This window comes from Prionailurus viverrinus, unplaced genomic scaffold, assembly GCF_022837055.1.
Source record: "Prionailurus viverrinus isolate Anna unplaced genomic scaffold, UM_Priviv_1.0 scaffold_55, whole genome shotgun sequence".
Taxonomy (NCBI): domain Eukaryota; kingdom Metazoa; phylum Chordata; class Mammalia; order Carnivora; family Felidae; genus Prionailurus; species Prionailurus viverrinus.
The window spans coordinates 2015819-2028228 of record NW_025927617.1 but is presented as its reverse complement, the minus strand read 5'-3'; the positions used below and the strand labels follow the sequence as shown (position 1 = coordinate 2028228).

The window sequence follows — 12410 nt, the reverse complement described above, 5'->3', positions numbered from 1 at the left end:
CGGCAATCAAAAAGAATGAAATCTTGCCATTTGCAACTACGTGGATGGAACTGGAGGGTATTATGCTAAGCGAAATTAGTAAGAGAAAGACAAATATCATGTGACTTCACTCATATGAAGATTTTAAGACACAGATGAACACAAGGGAAGGGAAACAAAAATAATATAAAAACAGGGAGGGGGACAAAACAGAAGAGACTCTTAAATATGGAGAGCAAACAGAGGTTCCTGGAGGGGTTGTAGGAGGGGGGATGGGCTAAATGGGTAAGGGGCATTAAGGAATCTACTTTTGAAATCACTGTTGCACTATATGCTAACTAATTTGGATGTAAATTTAAAAAATAAAATTAAAATAAAAAGAAAGAAAGAAAGAAAGAAAGAAACTTATGTAATCCACTTAATAAACAGGTAGAAGACATAAATAGACGTTTTTCCAAAGAAAACATACAGATGGCTAACAGACACATGAAAAGATGCACATCAGCACTTATCATCAGGGAAATGCAAATCAAAACTACAATGAGATATCACCTCATACCTGTCAGAATGGCTAAAATTAACAATACAGGAAACAACAGATGTTGGCGAGTATGTGGATAAAGGGGAACTCTCTTACACTGTTGGTGGGAATGCAAACTGGTGTAGTCACTGTGGAAAACAGTATGGTAGTTCCTCACAAAGTTAAAAGTAGAAATACCTCATGATCTAGAAGTTGTACTGTTGTTTATTTATCCAAAGAATATAGGAACACTAATTTAAAGGGATGCATGCACCTCTATATTTATAGTACCATTATTGACAGTATATAGTAATATTGGCATAGTAATATAGTAATAACGGAATATTATTCAGCCATAAAAAAGAATAAAATCTTGCCATTTTCAAGCATGTGGATGGAGCTAGAGAGTATTATGCTAAGTGAAATAAGTCAGTCAGAGGAGACAAATACAGTATGACTTCATTCATATGTGGAATTTGAGAAGCAAAACAAATGAGCAAAGGGAAAAAACAAGACAGAATGGGAGACAAATGAAGAAACAGACTTAATTATAGACAACATGTTGATGATTACCAGAGTGGGAGGTGGAGGAATGGGTTAAATTGGCGATGGGGTTCAAGGAGTGCTCTTGTTGTGATGAGCACCAGATGATATATGAAATTGTGGAATCACTATACTGTACACCTGATACTAATATAACACTGTATGTTAACTAACTGGAATTAAAATAAAAAATTTAGAAATACAAGAAACAAGTGAAAGCAAGGATGTGGAGAAAAAGAATCCTTGTGCACTATTGGTGAGAATGCAAACTGGTGCATCCATTGTGGAAAACAGTATGGAGTTTCCTCAAAACATTAAAAATAGTACTACCTTACGATCCAGTAATTGCACTACTGGGTATTTACCCCACAAATACAAAACACTAATTCAAAAGGCTATATGCACTCATGTGTTTATTGCAGCATTATGTACAGTAGCCAAATTATTCCAAGTGTCCATAGATAGATGAATGTATAAAGAAGATATGGCATATATACATACATATATAATGGAATATCATTCAGCCATAAAAAGAATGACATCTTGCCATTTGCAACAACATGCATGGAGCTAGAGAGCGTAATGCTAAGTGAAATAAGCCAGTCAGAGAAAGACAAATACCATATGATTTCACTCATATGTGGAATTTAGGATACTCATGGTTTTAAATTACAAAAGGAGTTTAGAAAATGCTGATAGAAGTTCAGAATGATGAGTATGATCCTATCTTTTTAATTCACACTTAGAGTGGAAAATACACCATATGTCACATTCACAGTCACAACTCCTTAATTTTTCACTTAGCAAGAACTAAAACTACTTCAGAGACCAGTAGAATATAAATGGCTGGGACCAGGAGTGTAGCTAAATGTGGCTTGGAAGCAGAATTCATGGATGGAAATGCTGGGGGATAAAAATGAAGATGGAAAGCCAGGTAGGGACCAATTTGTGAAGGACTTGAAATCTGTGGAATCAGATTAGGATGTTATTTAGAGGTAAAATGTTTCCATTAAATGTTGGGTTTTTGTTATTAGATGGAGTGTTAGTAGAAGCTTCAACTCATGACAAACTGTGAGCTGGGTTTCAGGAAAATACATATCTCTTTTCTTTTATGACTGAAGAATAAAATTCTAGCCAGGCAACACCTGCTGAGACAAAGAACATGGAGCTCTCCTAGGGAAATGAAACGACCAAACTGAGGGATCCCATCAGATCTGATCTCAATTATACCTTTTTGGTAGCTCAAAGATGGTGCTGTTTTCCACACGATTCTCCTAAGATATAATCAGCACACAAACCACACACTTCTACCTTGCAGAACATGCATATTCAGTTGTATAAACATTGTTCTCTTTACCCCAGTTTGGCCAAATCCATGGTCCTGAACTGCCTGCTTTGCTACTGATAGAGAACATCTGAGATATAGAAAATTTCGGAGGTAATCGTCTGGCTTCCACATGTGAAGGTAGTGCTTTCTGAAGAAATCCCTGGGCACAGGATAACTAAATGTTACAGTATTTATTACCACCAAGAATTTAAGGAAGGCTGCAAATGGCAACCCTATGTAATATTTTTTCCTTTCCCACTATTTTACCGAGTAGCTTGATGGTTGAGAGCTAGGATTTAGCACAATTATTTTGGTAGCATTCCCTGAAGATAAAGCAGCTGACCCCTCTTCCTGGTCAAAGTGCTTGGATTATGCTTCTCCAAACATATGACCGACCTCTAAATAACCAGGCCCTTTTCTGGTGTTTCCATTCTCACCTTGTGGGACTCCAACCAGTTCTGTTATACTGCTTAGTGAAAAAACAGGAAATCCAATCATTCCTGGCTCACCACCTTCATCCTCATTTCCCACTCATACTAGTATACTTTGGCTGTAGCCACTTTGGGTAACCAGCTGCAGTGCAAACTTATTTTGTACTTTCACACCTCTGGGCGTTTTCTGATGCTGATCCTTCAGCCTAGAATTCCCTTATATATCCTTTACATCCTGTCCATCACTTAGAGCTCGGTTTCTCCGTGAAGCATGTGCCCCCATTACTTTTTTTTATTTCTTTTTAACGTTTATTTTTTTGAGACAGAGAGAGACAGAGCATGAACAGGGGAGGGTCAGAGAGAGAGGGAGACACAGAATCCGAAACAGGCTCCAGGCTCCAAGCTGTCGGCACAGAGCCTGACGCAGGGCTCGAACTCACAGACTGTGAGATCATGACCCAAGCCGAAGTTGGACGCTCAACTGACTGAGCCACCCAGGTGCCCCACATGTGCCCCTATTCCAAGACGTCTCAAACTAAGCTGTAATCCATGCTTGCTCCTTCTGTATTTATACCATATGTTAATTGACCCTACATTAGGGCAACTATTTCCATCTAACTTATATGAGTCATTTTTAATGAATAGGGTTAAAAAATTCTTTGAATGGCAGATGGTGTCAGAGAACGTACTTATGCTTGAGATTCTGACAGACTTGTGTTCAAATACTCCTCTCTTCCATTTGTTGCTCCCTGATTTTGAACAGGTAAATTCACTTCTGTGACCCAGTTTCCTCATCTGTAAAATGAGGACCATTAAGAGTAGCTACCTCATAGCTAACATTAAGTGTTTTAATGTGGGGCAAGTGAAAGTACCAGAAATTGCCTTGTGCATAGTACATGCTCCATAAAGGTTAGCTCTCATTATTATCACCGTTGTTTGAACCTACCCCAGAATGTAAGCTCCATACAGAAAGAGGTAATCATTATGTTTGTCCTCTGCTGTATCCCTAGTACCCAGCACTGTGTCTGACGTGGTATGTACTCAAGAAATGTCTGCTGAGTGTGTGGATAAATTAATGAAACCATAAAATAATTCTCATTGTTAGCATCCTCCTCTTCGTCTTTGAATCTTCTGTTAACGTGGCGCTTTTTACCTCACAGAAAAACTGATGTCATTGAACATCTCTCATTCCTTGTTAATTCTGCTTTACCTCCGTTTGTTGCCCCTTTCTTGAATTCTCGGCTCTAAAATGTTTGAATCCAGCAGCAACCACTTCAACCACCCTAGTCTTCCTGGCAGCCCTAGTGGGCAGGAGTGGGGGACTGGAAGCGGGGCGTGGCCACCATGCCGCAGAACCAGACTGCGCCTGCGTAGGCTGCGGCAAAGCTAGGCACTGAGAAGCTAGCGGTCATTTGCTCACTGGTTGTGTAGAAAGATCGCTTCTCTCTCCAGCTCTCCCTCCTGATCCCGGGTCTCTGGCTTAGGATTTGTGCTGAGGCGCCGACTCCTACCATCCTCTCTCTGACAGATTGCTGATTTCCCCGTTCCTGCTGCTGACTCCTGGAACCATGTCTCTGGTAAGCCAGAACGCGCGCCGCGGCAGCGCAGAGACCACTGCAGATTACGGCGACCGTCAGGGTGAGATGCAGGCTAGTGACGCCTCTGGGTCTCCGACCTCCATGCTTGTTCCCCAGGCCCTCCAGGGCCCTCATGCGCTAATCAACCCTCAGGATGCCAGCGCTTCCCAGACTGCGCAGGACCCGAATGACCTCGAGGTCCTAATTGAAGAGCAGTCCCAACGTTTGGGGGCGCTCAGGGTCCACGACCCTCTAGAAGACAGGTCAATTGCTTTGGTGAATTTCATGCGAATGAAAAGCCAAACCGAGGGTTCTATCCAGCAAGCAGAGATGCTAGAGTTCCTCAGAGAATACTCAGATCAGTTCCCTGAGATCCTTAGACGAGCCTCAGCCCACCTGGATCAGGTCTTTGGGTTGAACCTTAGGGTTCTTGATCCCCAGGCTGACATTTACAACCTAATCAGCAAACGGGGTTTCCAGACCACTGATCGCATAACAGAATCCTTGGATGTGCCAAAGGCAGGTCTCCTGGCCTTGGTCCTAGGCCACATCCTTCTGAATGGCAACCGGGCAAGAGAAGCATCCATTTGGGACCTGCTGTTAAAGGTTGATTTGCTGGGTGATCCCCAGAGGATCAACAACCTCTTTGGGAACACAAGGAACCTGCTCATTACTGACTTTGTGCGCATGCGGTTCTTGGAGTACTGGCCAGTATATGGCACTAATCCCCTCGAATTTGAGTTCTTGTGGGGCTCTAGAGCCCACATGGAAATCACAAAGATGGAAGCCCTGAAGTTTGTGGCAGAGGCCCATGATGAAGAACCCTGGAGCTGGCCAGAAGAATATAACAAGGCCCTGGAAGCTGACAAAGCCAAAGAAAGAAGACAGGCTGCTGGCTTGGAATTCTGGTCAGAGGACACTATGAACGATAAGGCCAATGATTTGGTCCAGTTGGCCATTAATGTCACTGAGGAGTTGCTGCCTATACATCAGGATGAGCTACTGGCTCACACTGGCAAAGAATTTGAGGAAGTGTTCCCAAATATCCTCAGTCGAGCTACTCTAATCCTTGATCTGTTCTATGGATTCTCTCTGATTGAGGTTGATACGAGTGAGCACATCTACCTCCTTGTCCAGCAACCAGAATCAGAAGAAGAGCAAATGATGTTAGACAGCCTGGGGAGACCCACTCAAGAATATGTGATGCCAATTTTGGGTTTGATCTTCCTGATGGGCAACCGCGTCAAAGAGGCCAACATTTGGAACATGCTTCGTAGATTTGGTGTGGATGTAGGGAGAAAGCATGCCATCACCTGCAAGCTTATGAGACAGCGCTACTTGGAATGCAGGCCACTGTCCTACTCTAATCCAGTTGAGTATGAGCTTCTATGGGGTCCTCGAGCTCACCTTGAAACTACCAAAATGAAAGCCTTGGAGTATATGGCCAGGCTGTACAGAAAGCGACCACAGGACTGGCCAGAGCAATATAGGGAGGCTGTTGAAGATGAGGAGGCCAGAGTCAGATCTGAGGCAACTGCCATGTTCTTCTTTGGCCCCATGTGAAATCTGGGAAAATGTATCACATTAGTTGGGTGTCATCAGTTATAGGTGCCCTGGGGAAATGGGCACTGGGGCCCCAAATCACAAGTCAGTCAGGGCTGGAGTGGAATGTACACATTGTGTTTGCTATTTGTGTTCTCTAATAGTATTCCCTCCCTTACAATATACCCTTCAATGAGGTTCATGATCAATGTTTATAAATGAAATTGCTCATTTGCTATCCCTGTCTTGTTTTAATATAAAACTCAGATATCTGTGTAAATTGTATTGGTAACGTTTACATCTTTCTATGATGTGGAAGAGAACATATAAATGTTCTTTAATTGTTTAAAATAATTAGTAAAATGTTGTGGTGCAAAAGTTAAGTAACAATAGTAACAACACACACACAACAAAATCAAACACAATATCACTGATCTGTGGATGCCTTCTTTGTGTCTACTGTTGTTGTGTAAGAAAAAAATTGCTGGCATTTACCTGTATTTGCTTTGCTGTTCCAAATGTAGTGAAAAATATAAGCATAGTGAATTAGACACCATGCTTAAGGATTCTTTTATTCAACAAACATTTATTAAGCACCTGCCATGCTCAGAGCACATGCTTTGTGCTGGGAATATAAGGGTGAAGAAGACCCAGCTGAACCCAGGGCTTAAGGGGGAGGGGCCACTGAAGTAAACCAGAAAATGTTTTATTGCTGTGGTAATATAGTAGGGGTAAGCTCAGAGTGCTAGGAGAGACCACAGTAGTAACTTCCAACTAAACTGTAGGTGCTGGGAGGGGACAGTGGAGAAGGCAATGGGGCACAAGAAGGGCTAGGGAAGGGGCAGGGGTGTCCAGCCCTGGGGGAGTGGGGGAGTGGGTGAGGTGGTGGAAGGGGAGTATGAGGTGCTATGTAGGGCTGAGGGAAAATTCTCCTTTAGTGACTTCTAAGATCTGAGATTGGAAAGGAGGAGGGAGGGATTGTTGATGAAGTCAGGGGCAGTATGTAAAAACACCTTTTGGGGGATTCAGAAAGACAGTATTGAGTTCAAGGGGGAAGTGGGAGAGGGAAGCCTGGGGCAGAGATAACAAAGACCCATATTCTCAGAGAGTGGGTCTTGGGAACCAATAATGATTCTCCTGAAGGCAACTGGTCTTGGATCTTGGGTCAGACCAAACAATCTACTTGAAGCTCTACCCAGCAATCTCTGCCACTGCAGTTTACTTCCGCATCCAAGCTGTTAAGGTGAGTACTTTGGCTCTCTTCATCCTGATCCTTCACGCAGCCTCTAACCCTGCTCACAGCTGTCCCTAAGCTTTCCCCAGAGAGCCTGCAAAAAACAATTTCTGTAAGGGAGCCCTGGCTCAGTAGTGGATATTATATGGAAAGTCATCTATTACGCAGGGGTGGGGGAGTTGCCCGCCAGTGGTTTAGGTTTTATGTTTCCTCACCACCTGACACCCATAAGCTTTCTGCCCTTTCATCCATTTAATCATTAAGGGCTACCCCAAACTGCCACCTCCTAACAAATGAGAGAAGACTTTCCTCACATTTAAGTCAGCCTCAGGAAGAGAATGACACAACTGTCTCGCCGGGGGAGGGACAAAAAGAAGGGAGATATACCGTTTTGTTTCCAAATCCCCCCGCCTGCAGAAATCAGATTAGAGCTGCCAGCTTGGGGAAGCCACTGCGCATGTCCACTCCGCGGTTGCCCGGGAGATACACCCCCACCTGGTCTCAGCGATCTTTCCTATCTTAACATTCCGCGAAAAACTGAACACTAAGGGCAGGATTTCTAGTAATGAGAAAATGAGTAGAGAGCTAGAGCTAAAGGGGTTCTGGAAAATAGGCTGGGGGTGGAGTTGTGAGGCGGGAGAATATCTAACTCAAAATCTGGGATCTTGAAGTAGAGTCCTGCCTGTGTGCTGAGAGCTCTCATTCTTTAGCCTCCCTGGACCCTTAATATGTACATGCTTCTGGGGCGGGGAGAGGGGCAAGCAGATTATCGTTACAAGTTTTTTTGCTCTGATTTTTTGGGTTAGTGCATTTTCTGGATGTCGAGAACATAAGCTCTTCTGGGGATACGAGTAGAGAGAAACCTGTCAAGGGGAAGGTGTAGCATCTGGACCAACAATAGTGTAGTTGCCAAGTTTTTTAGTAATAAATTTGTGCCAGGCACTGTGCTGGGTCTTCACCTCCTTTAGCTCTAATCTTTCCACCAGTTCTCAAAGAAGCGTTTTAATAGCCTCATTTGACACTGTAGGAAACTGAGGCTTAAATCATATGCCAAAGGTCACACAACCAGACAGGGAATGTTGGGATTAGAGTCTAAGGTTGCCTTTGGCTACAGTTCACACTCTTTCCGGTGCACTGCATCATACTCCCCCTCCAGTTTGTGTTATGTTTTCATTCAAATTTATTGATTCTCAAGAAATGTAAGAAAGGGCTGCATGACAGGATGGGAGGGGCAAGATGATAGCCCTCTGGGGGAGGATGAAAGTGAGGCTGAAATTTCTCCCGGCTCTTCCTTGTTCCATCACCCAGGCTCCATGAGGGCTGTCTAGGTGTAGAAAGCATAGTTTTGTCCAATCTCCCTACTCTATCCTGTGAGTCTTCCCCAATTTGCCCTATTCCTGAAAGCTTTCAGCCTAATCTGTTTTCACCCAGGGAAAGTCAAATGTCACCTTTTGTGGACCTATAGAAATTTTTGGCAATGTTTTTTGTAATCCTGAAAGAACAATGACCTGACAGAGCTCATGCCTTGCCCAGGGGAGCTCAGGATGCAAAAACAGAAGTGGGAAATAGCCCATGTCACAGATGCCAAATGCAGTTTCCCATAAGTAATAAAGGTGAGACTTGCATGGAGCACATGCCTATGGTGAGGGAAAGGATGTAGTCTCTCTGTGGCTACAGCCATTTCTTTGAGAGGCCTGGGTACTCTCCTTTCTACACATGCCATATTAGAATTAGCACTCCCTAGGAGAAACACTAGTGGTGGAAGTGAGTGTCTGGTAAACAAGTCTTACAGAACATGCTGCATGAATTAATTCAATGTACAATCACCCTTAAGCTTTTAAACACTGAACCAAATATCCCTCTTCTCTGTGTGAATTAATTTGAAAAATGGTACAGCCTGAGTTCATTTGCAGGCTCTTTGGGCCATCAATATCAAGTATTGAAACATTGGCCAAGTTAGGGCTTGCAGAATGGGTGTTGGTTAGATATGGGTTCATCATCCAACATATACGTTGCCATTCAGATTCCCCTTTGATCCTTCCTGGAAAGAAAACATTGAGAATACATTTACTTTCAGTTGCTGAGGCCCAGGAGTGTCCTCTTTTGGAGAAGATGGGTGGTTAGGGAAGACTTTTCCTGCTTTCTCTCCATCAGTTTCTGTATACACACTCAAGCCATCACAAATGAGCGTTACAATTCAAGGAAAAGCTGAGCTGGACTGGCATATACGGACTTCGAGGCAATTCTATCAGCCCTAGAATTGCTGCCTGTAGACCCTCTGATACCAACAATCTAGACCAGGCTGTAAGTATCCTTTAGGGTCAGAAAAGAACCCCACAGTCTCCTCCTACCTTCCTAGTGGGGATCTCCAGACAGTGAGATTTTCTCACTCTACATAGTTTCTCTTCCCCCTCAATGAGTACTCAGCAATGTCTTAAGGAATTCTCTCCAGACAGAGTTTGAGGCTAGTTTTAAAGAAATTTGAAAAGGAATGATCAGAGTGGGCCCTGGCTCCCTCAGACATTTCTGTTCCAGGCCTCATGTAAATACTCTAAGCACATAATAAGGAAAGTACAGTATATCAGAATAATTATGAACTCTGGATCTGGCCAGTGTTGGCTCTCTCACTTCCTGGCTGTGTGACTTTGGACTTAACATCTCTATCTAGACTACTTAAAGCGATTTTCAAGAAATTTATAGAAAGCCCAGGGTCACACACTTACTATTTGATGATGTCAGCACTATAGCCCAGGCCAATTGTATATTCGTCTAGTGATATTTCAGTTCTACACACTGCTTTTAAGACTACTTGTCAACATCTTGGTAGCTGAGTTCAAATGAATATAGAGTTCTTAGAATTACTAGCATTGTTTTTTTTAAGCAATTATTTTAGGTGAATATTAGACCCAGGCTAATTATAAATTATGAAGTTTAGCTGTGTTAATAACATATCCTTTGCAAACACCCATCCACAAGACACTTTTTAAGGGGCTCCTGTGTGGTCTCTTCAAGCAGGCCTCAGTGACTTTTAAGGAATTATCTGTTTTATATACCACTCAGGGAGTCCCGAACAGTGAAGACAACTTCTCTCATAAAAGGGCAGGGTTAGGAAGGGAATTACGAGCCAAAGCCTGATGTCTGGGCAGCCTTATTTCTTATTTTATTTTATTTATAATTAAAAATATTTTTGATGTTTATTTTTGAAAGAGAGAGAGACAGAGCACAAGTAGGGGAGGGACAGAGAGAGAGAGAGAGAGAGAGAGAGAGAGAGAGACAGAATCCAAATCAGGCTCCAGGCTCTGAGCTGTCAGCACAGAGCCAGACACGGGGCTCAAACTCACAAACTGAGATCCTGACCTGAGCCAAAGTTGGACGCTTAACTGAGCCACCTAGGTGCCCCTCTTATTTTATTTTTTTATTTGAGTATTTAACACACAATGTTGTATTAGTTTCAGGTACACAACTTAGTGATTTGAGAAATTTATACATTATGCTATCTTCACAAGTGTAACTACCATTTGTTACATTGCATCCCTATTACAATATCATTGACAGTATTCCTTATGTTGTGCCTTTTACTCTGGTGACTTACTCATTACATTACTGGAGGCCTGCATCTCCTTCTCTTCTTCACCAGTTTTGTCCAACCCCTCACTCCTCTCCCCTCTAGCAACCATCAGTTTGTTCTTTGTATTTTATAGGTCTGATTCTTCTTTTTGTTTCCTTATTCATTTTTTTTTGCAATCCCACTTATAAGTGGAATCTGTCTTTCTCAGTATGACTTATTTCACTTAGTACAATACCATCTAGGTCCATACATGTTGTCTCAAATGGCACGATCTCACCTTTTTTATGGCTGTGTAATATTTCATATATATATTACATTTTCTTTTAAGTTCATTTTGTTAAGTTTATTTTCTCTTTATTTTGAGAGAGAGAGATAGAGAGAGAGAGACAGAGAGAGAGAGAGACAGAGAGAGAGCAAGTAGAGGAGGGACAGAGAGAGGCAGGGGAGAGAGAATCCTAAGCAGGCTCCACACTGCCAGCACAGAGCCCAATGTGGGACTTGAACCCACAAACTGTGAGATCATGACCTGGGCTGAAACCAAGTGTCAGACACTTAACCAACTGAGCCAACTGTGCCCCAATATCATATTTTCATTATACATTTGTCTACTGATGGACACTTAGGTTGCTTCCATATCTTGTCTATTATCAACAATGCTGCAATAAACATAAGGGTACATATGCCTTTTCAAATTAGTGTTTTTGTTTTCTTTGGGTAAATACCCAGTGGTGAAATTATTGGATCATATAGTATTTCTATTTTTTTTTACAACCTTCATACTGTTTTCCACAGTGGCTATACTAATTTACATTCCTAGGAACAGTGCACAAGGGTTCCTTTTCTCCACATCCTAACACGTTATTTCTTGTCACTTTCATTTTAATCATTCTTACTGTTGTAATATGTAACTGTGGTTTTGATTTGCATCTCCCTGATGATGAGTGGTGTTGAGCATCTTTTCAAGTGTCTGTTGGTCATCTGTCTGCTTTGGTAAAATGTCTATTCAGTTTCTCTACCCACTTTTTAATTGGATTGTTTGTTTTTCAGGTGTTGAGTTGTAGAAGTTTTTTGTATATTTTGGATATTAATTGGACAAACCATTTGCAAATATCTTCTCCCATTCAGTAGGTTGGTGTTCTTTTTTGTTGTTGCTGTTGCTGGTGGTGGTTTCATTCACTGTGAAATAGTTTTTTATTTTGATGTAGTCCCAATAGTTTATTTTTGCTTTTGTTTCCCTTGCCTTAGGAAACATATCTAGAAAAATGTTTATATGACAGATGTCAGAGAAGTTACTGCCCATGCTCTTTTCTAGGATTTTTATGGTTTCAGGTCTCATGCTTAGGTGTTTAATTCATTTTGAGTTTATTTTTGTGTATGTTGTTAGAAAGTGGTCCAGTTTTAGTCTTTTACATGTAGCTGTCCGGTTTTCTCAGCACCATTCATTGAAAAGAGTGTCTTTTCCCCATTGTATATTCTTGCCTCCTTTGTCATAGATTAACTGACCATATTATCATGTGTTTAGTTCTGGAGACTCTATTCTTTTCTATTGATTTACGTGTCTATTTTTTGTGCCAGTACCATACTGTTTTGATTACTACAGCTTTGTAGTATATCTTGACATCTGGAATTTTGATACCTCCACTTTTTTCTTCTTTCTTGGGATTGCTTTGGCTATTCAGGGTCTTCTGT

The 12410-nt window shown here is 42.0% G+C and overlaps 1 protein-coding gene across 1 annotated transcript; it reads left to right on the top strand.

Annotated features, from left to right (window-relative positions):
- Positions 1–4241: 4241 nt before the first annotated feature.
- MAGEE2 (MAGE family member E2) lies at positions 4242–6395 on the top strand. Its single transcript, XM_047848213.1, has one exon. It carries the CDS (start codon positions 4369–4371, stop codon positions 5938–5940), a length of 1572 nt encoding a protein of 523 aa, XP_047704169.1. The 5' UTR covers positions 4242–4368; the 3' UTR covers positions 5941–6395.
- Positions 6396–12410: the final 6015 nt, after the last annotated feature.